Consider the following 27,224-nt stretch of genomic DNA (forward strand, 5'->3'; position numbering starts at 1 on the left):
GCGCGAAGCGCTAGCCGACCGCGAGGCACCAGCCGCGCGAGAAGATTCAACCAAGCGCGAAGCGCCAGCCAGGCGCAAGGCGCCAGCTGAGCATGAAGAGCTGGAAGAGCGAGAAGTTAGAAGATCTTTATATAGTCATGTAATGTCTTCGGATAGCGAGTCTCCTACAAATAGAAACCCTAATTCAAGGAAGCAACCTGGTACATCGAAGGTTACGGTTTCACCCTCCATGTCTCAGGATGTTTTAGTGGATAAGAAAGGGAGAGCTTCTAGATCTGTCAGTCTCTCTCCTTCTAGGAGTATTTCTCCTAAAGGGAATAGGTCTACGGACAAAGATTCTAATAAAAGAGCTCGCTCTCCTTCTATGATGGAGTTGGACGAAGTGTCGGAGGAAGAAACCCTGAACAATGAGGGGGTATCTAACTACAAAGTGTTAGCCTCTCTGCTCCTGCAAGAATTTGGAGACTCTCTAAGCCCTGCAGCTCCTCCTTCCCCGAGATCTTTGTTCTCCAGTACGAAGATTCCTAAATCTTCTTCGTATTTAAAAATGAAACCAGCCATATCAATGAAGAAGGCTATTCAATCTTTAAATAATTGGATGAAGGTGAAGAAGGAAGCTCAGAAGACAGTCTTTTGCACTCCTCCATGTAAGCTCGGGGGTAGGAGGGGAATATGGTACAGGACAGAGGAAGCGATGGGACTTATGCTTCCATCTTCTGCGGAGGCGGATTTTTGAAGCTTGGTTGAAGCTTCGAGGAGACATGCTTTGAATACAGCTAAAGCATATTGGAGCATGTCAGAATTGGATCAGCACCTCAAGGGACTTTTCCATGTACTAGAAGTTTTTAACTTCTTGGATTGGTCCCTTGGAGTGTTGGCCAAGAAGGCAAATGAACCAGATGCGTTAGAGCCTGAGGTTTTGCATTGCATTTTATCCTGTATGGATAAGGCGGTTCAGGATGGTTCGGGAGAATTGTCATCTCTATTTGGAGCAGGAGTAGTGAAGAAGAGATCATTATTTGGTTCATTTCTAACCAAAGCGGTATCTCCTTCACAAAGGTCAGCCCTTTTATACGCTCCTCTCTCGGATCACCTTTTCCCTTCGCACTTGGTGAAGGAGATTTCAAAGTCTCTTGCTGAAAAGGCAATCCAAGATTTATTAGTGCAATCCTCCAAGAAATCGAGACCAACAGTACCAGTGGCGAGGAAGACTACTCGTACTCCGGTAGTGCCCTTTCGGAGAGGTTCCACCTCTCGTCCTCCAAAGAAAAGGAAGACAGCAGAAAAGCGAGGAAGGTCCTCCTTTCGGTCTTTCAAGAGATCAAAAATAGCAGCGAAGTCCTCCAAACATCTGTAGGGGCCAGACTCCTAAACTTCGTAGGGCTGGGCGATAAGGAAAGCCGATCCTTGGACGCTAGCAGTCTTGGGGAAAGGTTACATTATACCTTTCCAGGACAGACCACCATTGTCAACTTCCCCAAAGGAACTGTCGGCGGAGTACAAGGACCCTGTTCTGAGGGAGACACTTCTTCAGATGGTGATAGGAATGAAGGACAAAGAGGCAATAGAAGAGGTTCAGGATCCTTCCTCTCCGGGGTTTTAGAACCGCCTGTTTTTAGTTCCGAAGGCATCCGAGGATGGAGCCAGTCTTGGACGTGAGCATTCTGAACAAGTATGTGGAAAAGAAAAAGTTCTCGATGGAGACTTCTGCCTCGGTGCTCTCAGCCCTGCGAAGAGGAGATTGGATGGTCTCTCTAGACCTGCAGGATGCATATTTCCACATTCTATTCACCCAGTCATCAAAGAAGTATCTCAGGTTTGTGATACAGGGAAGGTCTACCAGTTCAGGGCCGTGTGTTTCTGGCCTCCTCCACGGCTCCACAGGTATTTACGTACCTGATGAGGAACGTAGCCAGATGGCTACACCTGGAAGGCATAAGCGTCTCTCTTTACCTAGACGATTGGCTGATAAGAGTGAAATCCCAGGAACAATGTTTGGAGGATCTGAAGAAAACACTAGAATTGGCAAAAGAATTAGGACTTCTCGTGAATCTCGAGAAATCGCAGATGATCCCCAGTCAGGACTTAGTCTATTTGGGGATTCAGATGAATTCTCGGGATTTTCGGGTTTTTCCGTCCCAAGAAAGGATTCTTCGAGGGATCCAGAAAGTAACATCCTTCCTAAAGAAGGACAAGAGTTCAGCCAGGGAGGGCTGAGTCTTTCTAGGGACTCTTTCTTCCCTGGAACAATTTGTATACCTAGGAAGACTTCATCTAAGGCCTCTGCAATTCTTCCTAAAGAGATCTTGGACTTGGAAGAAGGGCCATCTATCGGACACTTTTCCGGTAACAATGGAGGTGAAGAAACACCTAAAGTGGGGGCTGCTCCCACTCAAAAAGAACGAGGGAATGTCCCTAGAGGTTCGGAACCCAAACCAAATCTTGTTCTCAGACGCTTCAGAGACTGGATGGGGAGGGGGGCGACTCTAGGGGCAAGAGAAGTCTCTGGCAAATGGAAGAAAAGAGCAAAAGGATTGGCATATAAAATGCCAAGGAACTATATGCAGTGTTTCTGGCATTAAAATTCTTCGAGTCAGAAGTGAAAAATCAAGTGATTCAAGTCAACGCAGACAATACCACGGCGTTGGCTTATATAAAAAAGCAAGGGGGACGCACTCGTTTTCCCTATTCGAGATAACGAAGGACCTGTTGTCATGGACGGAGGAGAGGAATATAACCCTCCTGGCCAGATTTGTAAAAGGGGAAAGGAATGTCAGAGCAGACAGGCTCAGCAGGACGAACCAAGTTCTCCCCACGGAGTGGACTCTGCACGAACAAGTCTGCCAAAGACTGTGGAACCTGTGGGGAAGGCGCAGATAGATTTGTTTGCGACGTTCCTGTAAAAAAGAATAGAGAACTTCTGCTCCTTAGTAGAAGACCCGAGAGCGTTAGCGGTGGATGCCATGCTACTGGAGTGGTCGGGACTCGACGCTTACGCTTTCCCTCCATTCAAGTTGCTAGGAGTAGTGATGAAGAAGTTCGTAGCATCAACAGGGACGAGATTAACTCTCATCGCCCCGTTTTGGCCATCCCAAGATTGGTTCACAGAGGTACAGGAATGGACAGTAGACTACCCAAGATCTCTTCCAAACAGGATAGATCTTCTCAGACAACCCCACTTCGAGAGGTTCCATCAATACCTCCCCGCTCTCGCTCTGACTGCCTTTCGACTATCGAAAGATTGGTCGAGCGAGAGGCTTTTCAAGCAAGGCTTCGAAAGCAATTGCTAGAGCCCGGAGATCGTCAACTATCCGGGTCTACCAATCGAAGTGGGATGTGTTTAGAATATGGTGTAGGAAGAATAAGCTGTCCTCCTCCCCGGATTACCTCCCTGTGACCAATATAGCAGATTTTCTGTTATTCCTGAGAGAGGAATCCAATCTGTCCGTATCTACAATAAAGGATACCGAAGTATGCTCTCAGCGGTATTTAGAAATAGAGGCTTAAACTTGGCAGAGGATAGAGATTTGCACGATCTCATAAGATCGTTCGAGACGTCAAAATCTATATCCGCTACTCCGCCAAGTTGGAATCTGGATGTTGTGCTCAAATTCCTTACTCAGAAAAAATTTGAAAATTTGCCTCCCCGACTGTGCCTCGTTCAGAGATTTGGACGAGAAAGTGTGTTTTTTCTCATAGCCTTAGCGACGGCTAAGAGAATAAGTGAAATCCATGCCCTAGATTCTCGGGTGGGTTTTAAGAAAGACGCAGCCATCTGTTCTTTTCAAACTCTGTTTTTGGCAAAAAATGAGAACCCTTCGAAACCATGGCCAAGGAGTTTTGAAGTGAAAAGTCTTTCAAACTTAGTGGGAGACGAAATTGAAAGAACTTTATGCCCAGTTAGAGCTCTTAGGTTCTATCTTAAAAAGAAAGAAGAGTTGAAGGCATGTAAACAAAGTCTATGGTGCGCAGTTCGGGACACGAAAAGACCAATGTCCAAGAATGCGCTAGCGTATATTAGAAGTGTTATTATGGAGGCTCATAGCGATTGTGCAGAGGATTCCTTTAAAATATTACGAGTTAAGGCTCATGAGGTAAGAGCAGTGGCAACATCATTATCTTTCCAAAAGAATATGTCCATGAAGGACATTATTAATGCGACCTATTGAGGTGCAACTCGGTATTTGCATCCCACTATCTTAGAGATGTTTAAAATTACCTATGACAAGTGCTTCTCTCTAGGTCCTTTTGTGTCTGCGGATACAGTGCTGGGACTGAGGACACATACCGATCCTTAAACTTTTATTAAAAGTCTAATATTTCCATACCATACCGGTGGGATGGGCTCTAACTTTCTTACCTGACGGCTAGTTGTTGCACAGGCGGCCATGGCCTTGTTTAGGTAAGGAACTGTGAGTTTATCTTACAGGATAGGCTTGGATAAAAACGGTGTCTTTGATTACATACATCTCCACTATTTGAGGCGGGTTTTTGTGTTACTACTGGTAAAAGTGCTTGGTGTCGCACAGGCGGCCGTAGCCCTTGCTAGTAAGGAACTAGAAATGTGCCTTTTAAACGGAGTAGTATTAAAGACATTGCTAAAATTTGTACATGGACCTCTCCTTTTAAGACAGTATCAGGATTTTCTGCTGACAGGAGTGCTTGGTGTCGCACAGGCGGCCTTTGGTGCTTTTGACAGTATGAGAATGTGAATAGGTCTTACAAGCGAGGTAGTACAAATTGAAATTATTTTTGTTTATTTTTATTTATTTTTCATAAAGAATTAGGTGTAAAATAATTGTGATTGAGTTTTTTGGTTGTTTGCAAGGAGTCCGGGGATGACTGCTTGCAATCTTAGAAACAACATTTGGTTAGGTTAAGGTGATCAGGATCGGGATTGTGCTCCTTAGAAAAAAGGTTCTTGTCATATAAGTGGATTGAAACCCTTTGACATAGCCCTTATAGGATCGGCCAAGTAAGTGGATAAGACCCCTTTGGCAGACCTACAAGAACTCTTAGCAATAGATCAATATCTCGCTGAGGCTCTTGAGACTAAGCAAACTCCTGGGCGTTAACCATGAAGTCTTCAGTCTAAACAGGTAGGAACCAAGGTTTTATTTTATTATTACCTACAACGATTGTTGTGATTTCTGTTAAATCAGTTATTAGCTGTCTTTTAACTACCCTCCTCCAATGGTGTGAATCAGCTATGTATATACTGACAGGTAAGTTGAATGTATAAAAATGATATTGTTATGATACAATAAAGTTTATACATCTTACCTGGCAGATATATACAATTAAATTACCCACCCAGCCTCCCCTCAGGAGACAGATGGTATAGAAAAAATCTGATGGAAAACGGGAATGGTTCCTATTCCTGCCACCCAGCGGCGGCGCGGTGGATCACCTGACCTACCTGTAGCGTGTGCGCGAAATTCGAAATTCTGTCAGCGCGACGGAATCAATAGCTATGTATATATCTGCCAGTTAAGTATGTATAAAACTTTATTGTATCATAACAATATAATTTTTCATCCATGTTCTCAACCATTCTCATCTTCCGCTCCTTTCACCTCTCCTTTCATTTCCGCTTTTGCACTCCTTAGAATTCCTCTCATTTCCTCTAACTCGCTCTTCAGCTCCTCATACTCTACCCTCAACCTCTCATTCTCTTCTTCCACTCTTTCCTTAGCTTCCCTCAACAACCGCAACTCCTTCAGCCTCTCCACTTCAGTCAAACCTTCCATACTCATTTTCCTTCACCAATCATACAACCCACTACACTAACCATCCTGCAGCTGCCACACCAGCAGCCCCATGTTGGGCACCAATAAATAATATAGCGGAAATACAAGCTAAAAATAAAAAAAAAACTCAAATCCACACCTGTACTTAAAACACTTAGGGTGAGGAGCTGCTGTGCTGTCCGCTGGGTATAGCTAGGCTAGGCTAGGCTAGCCATCTTAACACAATACACAAACAACCGAACAAGGACAACAACCACACAACAATTCAGTAACTATCAACAAAAGACCACTGCTCAAATAATCACTATCAGCACCAAAAACCAATAACACAACAAGTCAACTCACCGCCCACAACACCAAGGAACCACAACTCCTCACCAACAACAACACTCAACAACTCCAACAACTCATCTTCAATATAAGAGAACTCATAAGCACAACAAATTCAACAGAACAGGCAAAGCCAACTTTCAAACACATAATACCAACAATAATTCAAACAACAGCTTCAAAAACTCAAAATAACTGACCATCAAGAATATTTAAGACTGCCAAAAACACCGACTATCCATCACCGGCTCTGATCACAGACTCCCTCACTTCTCCCGACTCTTGTAACAGACGCTCTCCACTGATTTACATGGCGATCACCACAACAGACACATGCTTACAACTGCCATCAAACCACTCCCATTTATTCTTCCACAAATATTGCAATCTCTCTCTCTCTCTCTCTCTCTCTCTCTCTCTCTCTCTCTCTCTCTCTCTCTCTCCTCCTCTCTCTCTCTCTCATGCAACCCTCGGAGACGTCAAATTTAAACTGCCATCATTACTTCTCCATAATGGAGGTACCAGTTTACATACTTTTATTACCTGTTATCTAAAATATAGTACCCTTGGGCATTAGGATTCTCATATTCTGATTTGGTAGTCACTGATGTTTAAGGTTTACCCATATGATTGGTGTTTTGTTCTTGGGGAATCATACATTTCGTCATGGCATTGTACAAGGCATAGTTGTTCCAGGGTGAATGCCTTTTTGTTGCTCAAACAAAATTGTTATAATGTTCTTTTGCTAAATTGGTGCCAATAAGTTCTTGACCCCCACTTGGGCTATAAGTTGAGTCCCTTACCTTTCCTCATCCCAGAAGCTCCCAGGTTAATCATGTTTTTTGTCAAAGCTACAGCAACTCAGATCCTATCATCTGAGTATTTGTATAGGCTATCTTAAAAGCAGTAAGTTTCTGGTGAAACAACTGTAAAAATTTAAGAATTTTTTAAAACCTATTATGTACTTTAAACTGAAATTCCCAGTTGTTCAAACCATGCAAACAGTGAGCGTTTCCTAATAGGGACATAGGAGAATTGTATGGTTCGTCCTTCAGCCTACCACAGGCAGCAGATTATCAACTTTCTTCTACTAATGAGTAAAATGTGTTGGAATCACACAAGCACACTAATATGCTGTCCTAAAAATAGTTTTTGTTGAAAAAATAAATTTTGTTCATAAAAGAATTAGAATTTTTGTTTTCAGTTCTAGCACATAAGGATTATCTTATAAGGGTGTATGAACATGAGTGAACTACCCAAAAATTCTTTCGTTTTATCGTGTTATGACCAGCTATCAGTTGACATAACCTTACGTATTAGGCAATAAGCAGATGTAAAATAAGTAATGAACATAAAATAATTTAAATTTTGTAATTTTTATTTTGCAGTGATAGAACAGCCAGAGATGGCTCCGGAGAAAATCGTTCAGTTCCAAGTGCTGTTACCCCTGAAGTAGAGGCAGTTCTCAATGTTCTCAATCCATGTATGCTGGATAATATTTCTACCTCATTTGATGAAAAGACTGGTGAACCCATTTTAGGTATTGTATAACAATTTAGATTCTCATTGTAGTACTAGAAGCTAAGAATAGCAGGATGCACATTTTCCTCCTTACCAAAAGAATATAAAATACATTGCTTTATTGTGAAAGGCAGTTCTCAGTGTTATCAATCCATGTATGCTGGATAATATTTCTACCTCATTTGATGAAAAGAACGGTGAACCCATTTTAGGTATTGTATAACAATTTAGATTCTCATTGTAGTACTAGAAGCTAAGAATAACAGGATGCACATTTTCCTTCTTACCAAAAAAATATAAAATACATTGCTTTATTGTGAAAGGCAGTTCTCAGTGTTCTCAATCCATGTATGCTGGATAATATTTCTACCTCATTTGATGAAAAGACTGGTGAACCCAATTTAGGTATTGTGTAACATTTTAGATTATCATTGTAGTACTAGGAGCCATAGAATAGTAGGATGCACATTTTCCTCCTTACCACACCACAAAAATATAAAATACATAGTTTTGTACATGCAACTTCCCCGGCAGATATATACTTAGCTTATGTCTCTGACGTCCCGACAGAATTCAAAACTCGCGGCACACGCTACAGGTAGGTCAGGTGATCACCCTCTCCTGCCGCTGGGTGGCGGGAATAGGAACCATTCCTGTTTTCAGACCAGATTTTTTCTGTCGCTGGTGCTAACAACATCGTTGTTAGTTCCTCCTGCACGGAATTCTGCTTGCTTTGCTAAGGATTGTTTGGTGAAGTATTCTTTCTTTGGCTTTGGTATACGCTGATTTGGACTGTTATTTGGATTTGCTTAGGATTCTTCATTATGGCTGATGTTGTGCCTGAAACTCGTTTTAGAGTTTGTGTGAAAGAAGGATGTACGTGTAAGGTGAGACTGCCGAAAGCTTCGGTGGACCCTCACACTATTTGTGTTAAATGTAGGGGGAATGAATGCTCAGTTAGTAACACATGTGACGAATGTTTGAGTTTGACTGAAGTGCAATGGAAGAGTTTGACTGCGTATGTAAATAAGTTGGAGAAAGATAGAATTAGGAAAGCTGCTAAAAGTTCAAGTAGGTCCTGCTCTTTGGATCAGGACAATCTTTCTATTTCCAATGTAATTTCTCCTACTGCTAACGCAGGTTCAGCTCCTTCCCCCCGCAGCGAAATCGTAGATTCGTCTCGATCGGAGAAAGCTGTAATGGAAGCGTCGATCCGTAATTTGCAAAGGCAATTACGAGAAATGGAAGGTAAGAGTGAAGTGTGCAGTGAAGTGTACAGTGTCCCCAGTGTAGTGGAGGGGGCGTCTGACCGACTCCGCATTGCTCCTAGGCCTAGACCTCTTTCAGACTCCCATGACCAAGGGAGGAGGAATGTCGAAAGCCGCAAGGGGGATGTAGAGTATTCCCAACGGTCAGGCGTCCCTTCGGCAGGCCCTGTAGACTCGTCCCAGGCTGCCTTGGACAGCTATAGACAAAGCGTCCTTAGGAAGTGTTTTTCCGACTCGGATTCTACTTCTCCAAGACGCGGATGGAGCTCCGCGTCTAAGTCGCGCCCTCTGAAGAGAGCCTGGAAGGCGCCTGCAGGAGACGCATTAGACTCCAGCCCAGAGCCTTTTCCGGAGTATTCTCCCGCTCAGAAGAAGAGAGCGATGAAGTCTCCTGTTTCTTCTCCGGAAGGAATTCGTGCTTCTACAAAGAAGTTCTTGGTAGGACTGCAGGAGCAGCTATCCTCGTTAGTAGGCTCGCTGTCTAAGGAGCCTTCTCGCAGGAAGGACGTCTCTCTTCCAGTAAAGAGCTCTCTTAAGAGACGGTCGTCAAGTCGGCGTTCGGACTCTGGTAGGTGTCTCTCTCCTGGAAGGCGCTACTCCCCAACAAGATCGTTGCTAGACGCCCGAATAAGGGCGCAAGCCCCTCTCCTGACAAGGATAGTCGATCCTTTTGTAGGAGTAAAGAATGTTCTTCTCCTTATAGGCGTTCTCTGAGAGATAGAAGCGCCTCTCCTTGCTATCTTAAGGAACAAGATAATCTCCGTTATTCACGGGGACGCAGAGAGGGAGAAGAAGAAATCTCGCCCCCCAGACGTTCTCGGAGAGATTTTAGCGCCTCTCCTAGCAGGCGCCATCGTGATGTTAGACGGTATTCTTCAACCAGGCGTTTTACTCCTTCCAGGCGCCCAGAACGGGACGCTAGCGCCTCTCCACGCAGACGCCAGGAGCCTGAAAAGAGCATGATGGCTTCTCTACGCCCTACTCCTGTTAGGCTTTCCTTAGGAGTTACGAGTTTGCCTTCTCACAAGAATCTTTGGAAGGAAGTAAACCCCTCTCCTGGCAGGAGCCAGGATGAGAGCAGACGTTTTTCTACCCCAAGGCGCTACTGATAGACGCTACCGACGTGACGCTAGCGCCTCTCCTCACAGGCGCCAAGAGCCTGAAAAGAGCCTGTTACGGGATTCTCGCCCTACTCCTTATAGAGTTTCCTGTAAAGATGCAAGCTCTTCCCCTCTCAGGCAGCAAGAACTTTTGAGAAGAAGCAGGCATTCTTCTTCTGCGAGGCCCCTTCCAGTAGAAATTGTTTCTTCAGGCAATAGGATCTCTTTGGGGAGTGTCTCCTTCCTCTACCAAACTTCCTTCGAAGGAAAAGAGCGCTTCTCCTTCTAGGACTCCTTCTCCGAAGAGGCATTCTTCTCCTAATGCTACCTTTGAAGAGGTATCTGAGGAGGAACTTCCTGTAGATGCGGGCGTCTCGGATTACAAGAGACTGGCAGCCCTGCTTCTTCAAGAGTTCGGTGACTCTCTTCGTCCTGCAGATCTTCCTTCGCCGGGATCACTGCTTTCAAGCACTAAGCTTTCCAAGTCCTCTTTGTTCGCGAAAATGAATCCGACCCTTTCGATGAAGAAAGCCATCAAGAGCTTGGAGAACTGGCTCCTCTCTAAAAAAGAAGCGGGCAAGACGGTTTTTTCCTGCCCTCCTTCGAAGTTGGCAGGTAAGCCAGGTGTCTGGTATGACGCGAAAGAGCCAATGGGATTGGGCCTCCCTTCTTCAGCTGATGCTGATTTTTCAGCGTTAGTGGATTTGTCTAGAAGACGCTCTCTTCATTCGGCAAAGGCCTCATGGGAATGTGCGAAAGGGACCATTTACTTAAGGGTCTATTTCGCACACTTTGAGGTTTTTGCAAATTTTATGGATTGGGGCCTTGGGGAGCCTGGCTAAGAGAGCACAGGATCCAGACTTTGTTTCGATGGAAGTTTAACGAGTGTACTTTCTGTCTGGATAAGGCCTTGATGGATGGATCTACGGAGGTGGCTTCTCTCTTTGGATCGGCAGTCCTTAAAAAGAGATCTGTCTACAGTTCTTTTTTGACGAAATCGTTGTCTCCTCTACAGAGATCCTCCCTGCTTTATTTCACCCCTGTCTAGTCACCTGTTTCCACAAGAGACAGTGAGAGATATATCTAAGTCTTTATCCGGAAAGGCTACTCAGGATCTGCTTGCGCAGTCGGCGAAAAGACTAAAACCAGCAGTCCCTTTGGCTAAAAGAGAGAAGCCTGCTTTTCAGCAGCCCTTTCGAGGGAGAACGACGGCTAGACCCTCTCTTAGGAGTAGGAGACCGTTTAAGAGAGGAAGATCAGCACGCAAGCCCTTCCCTAAACCAAAATGAGACAGTAGTCCTCCAGACTACAGTAGGAGCCAGACTGCTGAAGTTTGCGAAAGTCTGGGCTCAGAGAGGGGCGGACAACTGGTCCCTCTCTATCCTCGAGAAGAGGATACCTTATCCCCTTCAGGGAGAAGCCTCCCTTAACAACAACTCCAAGGGAGTTAACGCAAGATACCGAGATTCTTTAAAGAACCAGGCCCTGCTACAACTAGTAGAAGAAATGATGGACAAAGAGGGCGATAGAAAGGGTTCAAGACTTCAATCTCCAGGGTTCTACAACCATCTTTTCTTGTACCAAAAGCCTCAGGAGAGTGGAGACCAGTCCTGGACGTAAGTGCCCTGAATCGCTTCATTGTCAAGACGAAGTTCACGATGGAGACGACTTCCTCCGTTCTTGCAGCTCTTCGTCCAGGGGATTGGATTGGTGTACCCTGGACCTTTCAGGATGCCTTTTTTACATGTACCTATCCATCCCTCGTCCATGGGAGGTACCTAAGATTCATGGTACAGGCAAAGTTTTCAATTTCGAGCCCTATGCTTCGGTCTTGCCACGGCCCCTCAGTGTTCACGGGTCTTATGAGGAATGTCGCTCATTGGCTTCATATCGAAGGAGTAAGAATCTCGTTGTATCTCGACGATTGGCTGATCCGGGCCCAATCAAAAGATCGATGTCTGGAGGACTTGAAATTAACACTGGACCTAGTTCAGTCCTGGGACGTTACTAAACCTCGGACGTCCCAGATAAATCCCCAGCAAGCATTGTCTATCTGGGGATTCTGATGGATTCTCGGGGTTTTCGTGTGTATCCATCAAAGGAACGACAGGAGAGATGTTTACAGAAAGTGAACGACTTCCTAGAGAAGAACAATGTTCCGCGAGAGGAATGGATGAGTCTTCTGGGGACCCACCCTTTCCTCGTTGGAACAGTTCGTTTCTCTAGGGAGGCTACACTTAAGACCCCTACAATTCTTCCTCAGAGAGAAATGGGATCAGAAGCACCAAGAGCTTTCGGACTCCTTTCAGCTCTCAAAGAGCATAAAGGAGGACCTCAGTTGGTGGTTAGAGCCAAACAGATTGAATCAAGGGCTCTCCCTTCAGTTGTCGAGCCCTCGCCTAGTGTTTTAGTTTACAGACGCCTCGGAAAAAGGTATGGGACGCGACTCTAGGCTCGAGAGAAGTGTTCAGGCACCTGGAGTGGGGGGAACAGGTGTCCTGGCATATCAACAAGAAGGAACTAGCAGCAGTCCATCTAGCTCTCGTTCACTTCGAACCTCAAGTATTGGGTGCCGTGTTGCAAGTGAATTCGGACAACACGACAGCTCTAGCCTATATAAGGAAACAGGGAGGGACTCACTCCTTCTCCCTGTTCGAGAAAGCAAAGGAGCTTCTTCTTTGGACCGAGGAACGGCGAATAACTCTTCTAACCAGGTTCATCCAGGGGGAAAAGAACGTGAGAGCAGATCTTCTGAGCAGAAGAAATCAGGTCCTTTCCACGGAATGGACTCTGCATTCAGAAGTGTGCGACGAGATTTGGGACCTCTGGGGGAGACCCAATATCGACCTGTTCGCAACGAATTGGAATGCGAGGTTGGAGAACTACTGCTCTCCGATTTCAGATCCAAAGGCAGTTGCAGTGGACGGTCTCATTCTGGATTGGAAGGGGATCGACGGGTACGCTTTTCCTCCTTTCAAGATAATAGGAGAGGTGGTAAGGAAGTTCGTTTCGACGGAGGGAGCCAAACTGACCCTCATCGCCCCATTCTGGCCAGCCCAAGATTGTACACAGAGGTACTGGAATTGATGATAGATTTCCCGAGGGCCCTTCCACTGCGGAAGGATCTTCTCAGACAGCCCCACTTCGACAGATACCACAAAAACCTCCCCGCTCTGCAGTTGGACTGCCTTCAGACTGTCGAAGGACTCGTCAGAGCGAGGGGGTTTTCACGCAAGGCTGCAAAGGCAATTGCTAGAGCCAGAAGACCTTCAACTCTTCGCGTGTACCAGTTGAAGTGGGAGGTGTTCCGAAGATGGGCCAGGTCCCAGAAAGTATCCTCTTCCAGTACCTCTGTAACTGAAATAGCAGATTTTCTCCTTTATTTGAGGGAGAAATGCAATCTGGCTGTTACCACAATAAGGGGATATAAAAGCATGCTCTCATCTGTTTTTAGACATAGAGGCCTTAATATCTCGGAGGACAAGGATCTGCATGACTTGTTAAGGTCCTTTGAAACCTCGAAGCCCAAGACTATAAGACCACCTAGTTGGAACCTGGATGTGGTTCTTAGATATTTAATGTCTGAGAAATTCGAACCTCCTCAAAATTCCTCATTCAGAGACTTGACTAGAAAAGTCCTCGTCCTTTCTCTTTGCACTAGCCTCTGCTAAGAGAGTTAGTGAACTTCAGGCTTTAGAAGGAACTGTGGGCTTTAAGGAAGATTCTGCAGTATGCTCCTTTAATCCCCTGTTTTTAGCAAAGAACAAAAATCCTTCTAAACCATGGCCAAGGACTTTTGAGATTAAGGGACTGTCCTCTTTGGTAGGGAGAGACTTAGAGAGTTAGAGAGGACATTGTGCCCAGTCAGGATCCTCAAGTTCTACCTAGAGAGGAAGAAGCTACTTGGTGGAAATGTGGATAGCCTTTGGTGTTCCGTAAGAAATCCTAAGAGGATGATTTCTAAGAATGCTCAAGCGTATTTTATTAAAGACGTTATCAAAGAAGCGCATGCTTCCTGTGAAGAGGAACATTTAAGGCTTCTAAGAGTCAAGCACATGAGGTCAGAGCTGTAGCTACCTCTTTAGCATATCATAGGAATATGTCTATACAAGACTCTTCGTCGAATCCACCTATTGGAGGTGCAATTCGGTTTTTGCATCAAATTACTTAAGAGACGTGCGAGTCACTTATGACAAGTGCTTCTCTCTCGGACCGTTCGTGTCTGCGGATTCGTTGCTGGGGCAAGGAGCTGAACCTAATCCTTTATAGTTAGTTAAGTTAGTAATTTTAAACATTTTTTGGTGTTGTGTTTTATGGTCGATTGGAAGGGGTCTTGGGAATGCTCCTTTCAAATCGTAGTGTTAACAATGTAGTGTGTCAGGTGGTCGGGATTGGTTTTTCGTGCTCCTTGTTAGTGATTTGGACCTAGGCTCTGTCATGTAAGAGGGTTAGTCCCGTTGATATGACAAAGAAGGTGAAGGCTCTACCATGTAAGTGGGTCAGCCCCCATTGGTAATGATCCAAGACAAGGCTCTGTCAAGTAGCGGGCTCGCCCCATTGACACGATCCAGAAGAGCTATCAGTGTCAGGTCTCATCCCCACTGAAACTCTTGAGGCAAGCAGACTCTAGACAGTATCATGAAGTCTTCTGCCCAATAAGGTAGGAACCAAGGTGGTTTTAATAAGTTTATATATGAGACCTACAACAAAAGATGTTGTTTCCCGTTTTTATTTTTTTGGTTATTTATATCATTGGAGTAAACTATCTCTTACCCGCCACCAAAGGGTGGGGTCAATCAGCTAAGTATATATCTGCTGGGGAAGTTGCATGTACAAAAATATATTGTTAGTTTACAATAAAGTTTTGTACATTACTTACCCGGCAGATATATACGATGATGGCCACCCATCCTCCCTCAGGAGATAGGCGTAAGAGAAAAAATCTGGTCTGAAAACGGGAATGGTTCCTATTCCCGCCACCCCACGCAGGCCGGAGAGGGTGATCACCTGACCTACCTGTAGTGTGTGCCGCGAGTTTGAATTCTGTCGGGACGTCAGAGACATAAGCTAAGTATATATTTGCCGGGTAAGTATGTACAAAACTTTATTGTATACTAACAATATCATCTTTATTGTGAGAGGCATCTTTTGTATTGCTTTTTGAAACTTTAATACTCATAATAGTAGGTAATAGCTGGTAGGTAATAGGTCTCTCACTATGTTAAGAGTTAGATTCTTGTGTTTTAGCAAAATTCTTTACCCTTGCACCATAGAAGTTCTGTTATGTACATAATACATTAGTCCTAGGTTTTGTTAAGTTTCTGAGGTTTTGATAATTTTCCCTCCTTTTTAAGGGATTTTGACAAAGGAAAAATCTATTTCTGGGCGAATGACCTGTGTCGCCCAGTGAAATGTTCCTTTAGCACACATTTCTAAGATATAAATATTGCTATAAATACCAGAGAAAAAAGCTATGTGGTAATGCCAGAATATTCTGGCTCGCTCACCTATTTAAGGTGTCGGTATGGTATCTGGGGCGAGTGAAAACCACTACCAGAGGTCTTCTGCCATTTAGTCTCTTCCTTTGTCAATCTCCCCTTTCAAACTAGGTGCCATACCAGCGCCATCTACCGCCCACTACCGCTACTACTAGCGCCTCGATAGCCATTCCTGAAAATAGCACCCAACCTAGGGGCTATAGGGTGAGGAAGCAAGGTGCGGGTTCACTGGGCGACACAAGCTTGGATATACTTTCTATAAGACCACTGGAAGGGAGAAACTAACTCTAAGATAATTCTACCCTATTTAATAAATTGCTTAAATCTAAACAGATTTTAACAATATCTTAAGTCTAGATCCTTACTCCAGTAAGTATATACTATCATCGCAAACAATTACTGGTAAGGCCTGTGTGATTAACTATTTCGCAAGTCATTAATACTATTATCTTTTTTACATGTATATGATTAGTAGTTAATTATAACCAGTACAAGAATGGTTCAGTTATACAATCCAAGTAAAAAACCCCGAGAAGAAGGCTAGAGACTAAGCGAGGCGGTTAGGAGAGAAAAGGAGCTAAAGAAGGACAATGTCTTACGACTAGGTATGTCAACATGACTAGGCTGTGTTAGGGGAAACAATATTTCCCCCCTGCCACTGCTGAATTATTTAAGGGCTTTCAAGGATTTAAGGTAGTGGTGATTAAATACTTGAATTCCATCTTATATACTTCTTTAAGGTCATCAAAGTTCATGTGGTGGAAGTGACTTATTAAGAGAGCTACTGCTCGGACATCATGTACGTGTGGAATTGATTCCGGTTAGCCTATCTAAAGTTATAGAATTTTTACTTTAATCACTTAAATGAGACTGTTCCACCATCTCTCGAATGAATAAAGGACCTGAAGTTTTATTTGAAGTTCTGTCTAAAATTGATCTGAAGTTCTGACTGGACATAGGGATAGATCCTGTGGAAGTGGGGCAATCTTCTAGGGGGCCCACCTACTCTGAGGATCGTCATTTTAGCCAAGAATTTGATCTGGAGATACTAGAACTTATCTGGATGGAAGAAAATCAATATGATTTTGTTCTAGCTAGCACAAGTACATACTCGAAATCGATGAAATTATGAATCTGTTAATGTGGAACCAAACTGGAGTACCTCCTTGAAGCAGATTTGGTCGTGGTAATAACCTTAGCTGGTAGGCTCTTCCTAAACAGGGTCCTAAGGAACGTAACAGCCAGATTCGTATTCATCGTCATAACTATTGGGTCTTTTTAGGAAAAAGGCTAGCTTGTTACTGTAGAATCGTACTGCTTAGAAAAGGTAGTCGTAGGAACTAGGGGAGAGATTAGTCAGGACTGTCAAATCTCGTGACAATTGCTGAAACGTTTCCGCATGGTTGTGGACCTCTCCATAGACTTCCGTTGTCTGATTCTAAGAACCAGGTGTCAATAGGATTCATATTGGCATCTTCTTGTGCCATGAAATTAATGAATTCTATAATTCTATAACGTTAGGACCCTCTGAACCCTTGAGGAAGCGTCCGCTGCCCTTGTTATACTAATCGTGCCATTCTGGGGTTGAGGGTCCGTCCGAGGCGAAGTCCCAATTCCCCTCATTACGGGTCACAATTGCTCGAGTCCGTTGGGGGTTAACAGCCCAATCCGCCCTTAGAAGGATGGGAGTTAGCCTAGAACTTGCCTTAGTAGATTTATTGGAAGGAAAAATTAAATCCTCTGCCAGATGTTCCAACCTATCTGGTATCCGTGGCCTGGGCCATGGGGTCCAGATTGAGGGCACATGAAATATTGTAACTTGTGGTTGGATTCTGTGGCAATAATTTTACTAGGAGATCTGGATTCTGTTGGCTGATCCATCTAAATGACCTGTTGTCTAAGGACTATTCCGACTGTAGTGGAGTTGTCCTTGACAGTGCATCTGCCACTAAGTTCTTGCTCCTGCCAAGTGAGTTGCTGACAGATGCCACTGTTTCTTGTTGTTAATGAAAAGATTGTTATCATGACCTGATTATGTGGCTTGGTTGAAAGCTGCTCACTGAAGAGAGTTACTAAGAATAGAAAACTGTCATGGCTTCCAAACACTGTTATGAAGCTAGCAGGGCGTTAGGAACCAAGTGCCCTGAGCGTTTCCATATTGGGGGTAGTCTCCCAAACTGCTTAGTGAAGCATCCATAAGGACCACTAAACTTGGCGGAGGGAACCCTACCGGTGATGATTTGTCAGATTCTTGAATTCTGTCCATGGATGGAGTCTCTGTAAATGTGCAGGATGCGGGAACTCTGTCTCGCAATTCCCTGTTCGCTCTACTCTGCCAAACCCGGAATATAGCCTTCCGTTGGCTTTTAGTAGAGTCCCTGTTACTGACGCGAATTGAAGTGAAACTAGAACTCTTCCTGGTTCCTCCGGGATGCTTGTCTACCTTGAAGAACTGTCTCACAGCCTTGCTATTTCCTTTCTTTTTTCCCCAGTGGGATCGAAAGTTGAGTGATTGAGGTCCCATTGTTTACTAAACACTGAAACCGTGGTGTTGGAGTGTGTAGGGATTCCTTGTGATTTGGAATCCTAGGAATTCCAGAAATTATCACTTATGGTTGCCTTGAGACATTCCTTGACGTTTATAGTTCAGATGAGCCAGTCGTCTAGAAGATTACTAGGCTTATCTCTTGGGTTCTTGGTAATTGCACTGCTGTTTCCGCTATCTTGTAAACATTCTGGGCGCTCTGATAAGCCCAAATAGCCTTATTTGAAGGCGTAAGCCTGTTGCCTAGTCTGAAGCCTAGGAAAAGGTGAAAGCCTAGGCAAAGGCGGAAGTGACTTGCTACCGGAACGGGGTAGTAAGTATCTATAAGATTATAGGTATTGTGACGGCCCCACGGGGAAGTAGGGTCCGTACCTGCGAAAACAGTTAGCATATGGAACTTGTCGTATTGAATATATGAGTTTCAATGAGATAAGTCTAATATTACTCTTGTTTGATTGAATCTTCATGGAATCGCTGGAAAAGCGTCCCTGAAATTCTAAGTATTTGCACCTGTAATTACTTTCTTCTACAGAAAGTCTTAGGTGTCCTTATGTCATCCGGTATTTGGATGTTGATAAATTTCGGTTGATGGAGGAGGGCCCTTCTCCCTACTCCATACCGACCTCTTGATACTATGCTGTTCGACCAAGTGCTGATTCCCAGCGGTTCTTGAATAAGCACCGCTTTCCTCCTACCTGAGGAGTCTCACTGGTTCATCGAAAGTCGGTTGCGCCGGCTTCCTGTGAAGTCTGTTCCTTGCCGGAAGTTCTTCCGCCAGCTCTACGGAAAGTTGCTCTGGCTCAGCTACCTTTTGTGAACCTGTTGTGTCCGTGACATACACCTGGTTCTTATCGGAGGCCTTATGGCTGGGGAAGAGGTAAAGAAGCCGAGCTTTGGTGCTGCTGAGAAGGCTGTTTCTACAGCAGCACGGACTGTTGTGGCTGACCATTTGAGGTGGATGGTTGGCCTAGCTGGCTTACTGGAACAGCTTGTACCACTGTTTGAGGTTACGTCGTCTAGGAAGACTAGAACCCCTTGCTCTATTCATGCCTGTGGGCTGTGTTCCCAAGGATTCATATCTCCTCTTGGGGATCAAGCCCCAGCAAACTTACAAGCTCTGGTTGACCTAGCTGCTTTGCCTGGGATTCTGTTCACTACAGTCTCAGGGAACAAGTTTGCTCCCCAGACCTAAGGTTTGATGAGTCTATTAGGGTCATGGTGAATAGACGCATCGGCCAAGGCCAAGACGTGCTTTCTGCAGTTCTTCCTGGCTATTGCAAAGTCATATACATTGCACCGTAAGGTGTGAAGCAATGACTTGTCCGGATCTTGAACCATGGTTCGTCTGTATAGACAGAGGTTGTCATTCCCGCTTATAGGGCGGAATTGATAGACCTAGTCATGCGACTTCTGGCTTCGTACTTCGCCTTTACCAGTGCTTCTGGAAGTCTGGGTAAAAGCTCGCTGAAGAGCGTCGTAGTACAATTTCAGTTCAAAATGCCTACCAAGAATATCGCTGGGGCGTCTAGCCTGCACTCCATTCCTCCCCGAGAGACCACAGATGGTAATCCGTCTCTCTGATATAATGTATAGATTTGTCCATTGCTGTTGCCTGAAGTGTAATCTACTACTATAGAGGTACAATGAATGGACGTGTTGTCTGGCACCACAAAAATCATGAAGGGATTATTGTGGTGTGTCAGTTTAGCATTTGTGTACAGTGGGCCCCCCGTATTCGCGTTCTCCGGATTCGCGGACTCACTGATTCGCATATTTTTTTCTGGACCATATCTAACCATTATTTGCTGTGAATTCGCCAATTCGCGGGATTTTCCAACGATAAATAATCACTAATTAGTGTATTTTGATGTTATTTTCATGCCTAAATACATTTTTATGATACAAAAACAATTTACTGATTTTAAAATATTAATATTGATCAATACTGTATTAGTAAGTTTAATAAGATTACATGATATCACATAATAACTAATAATTCTCTCTCTCCCTTACTGGATGTATGCTTTTTGTGTGAGAAATGATTTACTAATTTTCTAATATTAATATTAATGTAAAGAGCAATTACTTCAAGAAAGAAAATACTACATTGAATTAGTAAGATTTTAGTTTATAAATTTCAAAAATTATGTAAGAATGAAGGAAATCCCAGTCTTCATGCATCTTTCTTTCAAACTTCAGGTCTCTCTCTCTCTCTCTCTCTCTCTCTCTCTCTCTCTCTCTCTCTCTCTCTCTCTCTCTCTCTCTCTCTTCTCTCTCTCTCTCTCTACTGAGATGAGAGATTTTTATGGTACACCGTAAGTATAATATGTTTATTAATATTGTTTTCAATATGATAATAATAATAATAATAATAATAATAATGATAATAATAATAATTTTAATTACAAAAATCATATGTGAAAGTATTTTACAAATGCTACGATAATCTCTCTCTCTCTCTCTCTCTCTCTCTCTCTCTCTACAGAGATGTATATTTTTTGGATGATGATTTACTAATTTTCAAAAATCAATATTAATGTAAACAGCAATAATATAAATTCATTAAAGAAAATACTAAAGTGAATTAGCAAGATTTTAGTTTATAAATATAAAATTATGTAAGAATGAAAGAAAATGCATTTTACCCCACATCTTTGTTTTCCTGGGAGCCAAGCAGAGTTGGCTGGGGTCCAACAACTGTTGCCGTCTTGATGATCACGTATTTTCTCTCTCTCTCTCTCTCTCTCTCTCTCTCTCTCTCTCTCTCTCTCTCTCTCTCTCTTTTACTGAGATGAGGATTTCTATGGTACATGTGTATGTTTATTAATATTTTCGCATAATGATGATAATAGTAATATAATTAATTTCAAAATTCATATGTTATAGTATTTTATAGAAGTACAATAATCTATCCATTTCAGTCTTTTAAATAAGGATAACCCTCCCCCCTCTCTCTCTCTTTTGCCACACGAGATAGTGTGTCTTAGTGGTAGGTAACTCTCGCCCTCTGTTTGGGCTGGAAATGTATGTATAAGTGTATCATTAAGGACTTTGCTACATTTTATGGTAAAATAATAATATACAGCACTAGTTTACAAAAGGGATTTTGACAAAGGAAAAATCTATTTCTGGGCGATGGGTTCGTGTCGCCCTGTGAAATAACCCTTAAGTTCATTATTTCTAGGGTAAATGATCTAACAAATACCAGAGGAAAAATAAAATCTAAGAGGATGTCAGTATAACTGACTCGCTCACTCTAATAAAAGAGAGTGTCGGTATGGTAACAGGGGCGAGTGAGACTACTACCACGAACCCATTGCCATTTAGGACACTTCCACATCAGAATTCCCACCTGCGAGAGCCAATCCATAGGTGGTGACGACCGCTACTACTACTACTACCCACGCCATGCGGACTGCAGCGCCTCTAGTGGTCATCCTTGTCATTAGATTCCCATCTTGGGCTGCAGGGTGGGACACAGGGGGGGATTTCATAGGGCGACACGAACCCATCGCCCAGAAATAGATTTTTCCTTCGTCAAAATCCCTTTTCTGGGCTCAGTTCGTGTCGCTGTGTGAAATAGTACCAGAGAAACAGCACAAGATGAATACAAAGAAAAGGTCTCAATGAAACTATAAGATAAAATTAAAGGTATAATGTCCATGATTCAAAAGTTATCATACAAAATTTGCTTACAAATTTAAAGAAACTTATAACTAACTTAATAATTAATTGAAACAGACAATGATAACTTATTTAGTATGGTGAGTGAGGTAATACAATAAAGCGACTCACTAATACTAAAACAATATACAAAACATATTAAACAATCAATGTATGCCACCCTAGCATAAAAATAAGGGTAGCCACACTCAAAGATATTTCATAATATACAAATAGATGTGGATGTCCCTAACATAAAAATAAGGGACATTCCACCTTGATGTGATCATAGCAGCTAAGGCTAGAGAACCATATAGAGCTTAACGGTAGGGTAAGAGACATATTAGCTGAGGTAGGAAGAAAGGATACCTGGATCTTCTACTATAACTACTGTGCAGAGTCAGGGGAAACTATGTTTCCCGCTGCCACTGCTGAAAATTTTAAGGATTCCAAGGACTTTAGATAGTGACGCTTAAAGACTGTCGGCGATTTCCATCCAGTATATTTCTTAAGATCATCAAAATTCATATGTTGAAAATAATTAATAGAGGTGGCTACTGCCCTGATATCATGTGCTTTTGGGAATGATTCAGGATTAGCTTGCTTAATGAAGTAAAGGATCTGCTGCCTGATCCCTTTTACTGTTAGAGTGCCTCCTTTTTCTCTCATAAAGAGAGGACCTGAGGATCTAGAAGATGTCCTAGACAGAAAGGCTCTTAAGGTCATTACTGGACAGAGAGAAGGGTCTTGGGGAAGAGGGATGACTTTCCAAGGTGCCCACCTTGCTAAAGGATCCTCATTTTTAGCTAAAAAACTGCGATCCGGGGAAAGTAAAACTTCTCCTGAAGGGAGAAATTCAACATGCCCAGCATCTCTGGATAGAGCCAACAGTTCTGAAATTCTGGCCCCTGAGGCCAAGTTTAGTAAAAATAGCGTCTATCTTAGTAACATTATGAATGTGCAAGAAGAGTTATCAGTGTCTGAAGCTAGTTTGAGGACGTCATTTAAAAACCATGAAACTGAAGTAGGTCTCTGAGAAGGCCTAAGTCTAGCACAGGCTTTGGGAATAGACGTAAAATAGGAGTCTGTCAAGTCTATTTGAAAACCCAACTGAAAGATTTTCTTCAAAGCTGATTTATTAGTGGTAATAGTGCTAGCTGCTAAGCCTTTTTCAAATAAGGATCTGAAGAAGGATATTGCTAAATTCATTGTCATGGTTGTAGTGTTTGTCTCATTCAGGAAAGATGCTAACTTTTTAACAGCAGCATCGTACTGTCTCAAAGTTGATTCCCTCTTATCTGATTCTAAGAAGAGGATATTCTGGGGATCAATACCTGCATCTTTTTCAGCCGCAAACTTCATGAAGTCCATAAAGTTAGGGTTTTGAGAATTCCTGAGGAAGCGAACACTGTCCTCATTTGTACTGATTGAGATAGTTTGGGATTGGGAATCCGTCGAGGCCGGAGACCCAATTCCAGAAGCAGGGGGTACCAGTTGCTCTTTGGCCAGTCCGGCGCTACTAGAGCTACTTGTCCTTTGAAAGTTCTGAGTTTGTTCAGAACTTTCAAAAGAAGATTCACTGGAGGGAAGACGTATATCTTCCTCCATTGATTCCAGTCTATGGACAAGGCGTCCGTGGCATAAGCCAGGGGGTCCAGGTTGGGGGCCACATAGCAAGGAAGCTTGTGGTTCGCTTGTGAGAAAAGATCACTTGGAGACCTGGGACACTCCGGCGTATCCACTGGAACGACTTGTTGTCCAGAGACCACTCCGATTCTAGAGGAACCGACCGGGACAAGGCGTCCGCTATCACATTCCTTACTCCTGCTAAGTGGGTGGAGGATAGATGCCATTTGTACTTGTTCGCTGGAGAGAAAATAGCTATCATGACATGGTTCACATGTTTCGACTTGGATCCCCCTCTGTTGATGCAGTGTACTACTACTGCGCTGTCCAAAACCAGTTTTATATGAGACTTCTTTGGTGGAAGGAGTTTCTTCAGGGTAAGAAATACTGCCATAGCCTCCAAAACGTTTATGTGTAGATGGCGGAACTGAGTTGACCAAGTTCCTTGGACTTTTTTGAACTGAGAGTATCCTTCGCAACCGCTTAGTGAAGTGTCTGTGTGGATAGTTAGCGCCGGAGGAGGATATTGAAGAGGAACCGACTTGGACAGATTCTTTACCTTCGCCCATGGACGAAGTTGGTTGCGAAGGATTTGCGGGATTACTGACAACTTGTCTCGAGATTTGACATTTGCTCTTGAGGGCCAAACTCGATTTATATCTTTCAACCTTGCTTTCAGAAGAACGTCTGTCACTGAAGCAAACTGAAGGGAACCTAGGATTCTTTCCTGGTTTCTCCTTGAAGTCTGCTTGTTTTTGAGGAATTGCCTTACTGACTTGGCTATTTCTTTCCTTTTGACCACCGAAATTGACAGATTGTGGGAGGATAAGTCCCATTGGATGCCTAGCCACTGAAAACGAGTCTCCGGAGTGAATCTGGATTTCGTTTTGTTTATTTGGAACCCGAGATGTTCCAGAAATTGTATTACTTTGGCTGTGGCTTTGAGGCATTCCTCGACGGTTGGTGCCCAAATCAACCAATCGTCGAGATACGCTACTACCATTATCCCTTGTGATCTCAGTTGTTGAACTACCACTTCCGCTATCTTCGTTAATACCCTGGGGGCTACATTCAGTCCGAAGGGCATCACTTTGAAAGAGAATGCCTGGTCTCCCAGCTTGAAGCCTAGGTATGGGAGAAAGTGCCTTGCAATTGGGATATGATAGTATGCGTCTGTAAGATCGATAGAGGTGGTGACGGCCCCACGGGGAAGTAAGGTCCTTACCTGTGAGATGGTCAGCATTTTGAACTTGTCGCAACGAATGAATAAGTTTAGCTGGGACAAGTCTAAGATTATTCTTCTTTTTAATGAGCCTTTCTTTGGCACGCTGAACAAGCGCCCTTGAAATTTTAGATGCTTGACTCTCGACACAACTCCTTTCTGAAGGAGCTCCTCTGCATAATCTGCCAATTCCTTTGATGGTAGTTGAAGGAATGATTTGGTTGGAGGGGGACCCTTGATTCAACTCCAACCTAGCCCTTTGGACACGATGCTCTGTTCCCATTAGCTGAACCCCCACCTGTGACGGAAAAGGAACAGCCTCCCTACTACCTGGGGAACCTCAGTGCTGTTGTGTGGGATGTCCTCCACGTCCCCCTCGGAAGTGCTTACCCCTGTTGGTCGCTCTTCCTGCACCTCGTTGCCGAAAGTTACCTCTGGCTCTGCTTCCCCTGGCGAACCTATTAAAGGTTTGGAAAGCCTGGCTTTCAAACATAGGGTTGAAAGCCAGAGAAACAGCATAGGAGGTTGAAGGTTGACCTTGAGGGACAGCAAGAGAATGGGCTGACTCTGGCCTTTAGACGTTGATGGCTGACCAGGTTGAGTGACTGGGACAGCCTGAACGAAATGCTCTGCTGCTGATGCTTCTGGTATGGCTGGAACCTTTTGGTTTTCTTTAGTTTTTTGCCAGAGGAGGAAGGGTTCTCCTGCTTCCTCTTAGCTGAGATACCCCACCGAGCTCTAAGGCTTTGGTTAAGCCTCGAAGCTTCGTGGTGTACTTCATTGACTGCAGACTCTGGAAATAGGTCTGCTCCCCAAATGTTTGAAGCGAGTAGCCTATTTGGTTCGTGTCTGATGGTAGCCTCTTGGAGGACATGCTTACGGCAGTTCCTCCTTGCTACCATAAAGTCATAAGCATCCGTCTGAACCGTCTGCAGTTGCGATTTGGCCAGGATCTTGAAAATGGGTTCTGAACCGTAGGTAAGGGCAGCCACTTCGGTTATGACCAGGGAGTTGAGCGACCTCCCAAGCCTGGTCCTTGCATCAAACTCTGCCTGAATGAGGTTATCAGGCAGTCTCGGCAGCTTCTCACCGAACTGTTCCATGGCACAGTCCGGTTTTAACTTACCCACCGTGAAGGTAGCCGGTAGGTTCTCCCACAGGTCTCCGAACGCCGGGAAGAGAGGAGATGTAGGGTTTGCTTCCTTGAGCTGTGGGAGAGGTTCATCCTTCATAGCCGCTTGCATTGTTAGCTCCATCATTTTTGTTGTGAAGGGGAGTGGTGCCTCCTCCTCCGTGGCAAAGATGGTAAAGGGGCTTTTGAAGGCTTGGAGTCTGGTGTTGGAACAGTCCCAGTCCTCCAAGCAATGCACCCATTCCCTCTGGGCCTGGTCTCTACTGTACAGGACAGTTTCCCTAGGGATTTTGTCTTCCCTATTGAGAGCTGTCTCTGTCAGCCTCGCATAACCCATGGAAGGCGCAGTCAATCCGGCAGGATAGAACTCGAAGTCCTCGATCCTTCTCGTTCCACATTCCGGGATTGATATCATGCCATCCTTGAAGGGAGCATAGGCTGCTACCCTCCAAGGATTACTCATGGAAAATGCGGGAAGGGTGTCATATGCCGGTAACTGGGCAAGACCAGTTCCTGCTACTGGAGAGTCGGCCTGAGTAGTTTGGTTCATGCCAGCCAGACGATTGTCGTGGTCTAATACACGCTCAGACAGGCTTTGAATAGACTGACCTGACTGATTTAGTGTTTTGGAGAGTTGAGCAAACATCTGCTCAAACCTCGTACCAAGCGATCCAACCATCTCGCCTACTTGCTGTAAGACTCCTGCCGAAAAGGCAGCGGGGTCAAAGGCACTAGGAACCGTGGTCCCGGCAGGAGTCACCGGAGGAGATCCGGCAGCAACAGAAGGTACAGGCTCGGCTGGAGCGCGGACCTTCTCCTTAGAGGACTTGCCTCGTGACCCTCTTGAGTGTGAAGGCTCAGACTTCACTTTCCCTGCTCCGGTATGGGAGGCTGAAGACTTACGAGAAGAAGAAGACAACGACTTTTTGGACGTTGTCTTCTGTAGGGTCTTCTGCTCTGTGTCCCTTCACCTTAGGAGGCACAGATACAGCAGGCGTACTAGTAGGGATCTCAGATCCCGTAAAGCCTTGAAATGAAGAGGAAGAAGGAACAGGGGAAGAAGATCCAGGTGCACCCAAGGGAAGCCCTTGAGCGCCCAACACACCTACCTCAACTAATAGGTCCTCAGCACCTACCGTCATAGGCTCTATATTAAGGTCAAGTGTGGCCACGTCCGCCACGATGTCCTGGCTACCAACTCCAACCAAGGCCTGCTCCACCTGCTGCTGAATGGCTGCAATCGCCGGAGCTGCCGCAGCGGGGTCCACATACCCAGTTGCCTTGCCACCGGGAAAGATCTGGACAGCCAACTTCTTATCTAGGATATAGGGCTGTCCTTTAGGGGTGTTCCACCCGAAGCCGCCTACCCAGGCCTTCAGGGTAGCCAAAGCGACTTCTTTCACGGCGGCAGCCTGAAAGAGAGGGACATTGTAGTCCACACGAAGGAGCTCCAAGACGAATCATGAACAAAATAGATTATGATGTAGCAAAACTTAAAACTAGGATATGTAGGAACATATGTGATGGACAAAAGTAAATCTATACCCGTATATACTTACTCCGTCCAAA

General features: G+C 44.3%; 1 protein-coding gene across 1 annotated transcript in view; it reads left to right on the forward strand.

Annotated features, from left to right (window-relative positions):
• Positions 1-27,224, forward strand: part of LOC135216849 (uncharacterized) — a 74,547-nt gene that overhangs the window by 21,008 nt on the left and 26,315 nt on the right. Inside the window, exon 2 of the mRNA XM_064252362.1 lies at positions 7,469-7,620. Within this exon, the coding sequence (XP_064108432.1) occupies positions 7,469-7,620 (152 nt within the window). The remainder of the gene's footprint in view (positions 1-7,468; positions 7,621-27,224) is intronic.

This window comes from Macrobrachium nipponense, chromosome 6, assembly GCF_015104395.2.
Source record: "Macrobrachium nipponense isolate FS-2020 chromosome 6, ASM1510439v2, whole genome shotgun sequence".
In the NCBI taxonomy this organism is placed as follows: domain Eukaryota; kingdom Metazoa; phylum Arthropoda; class Malacostraca; order Decapoda; family Palaemonidae; genus Macrobrachium; species Macrobrachium nipponense.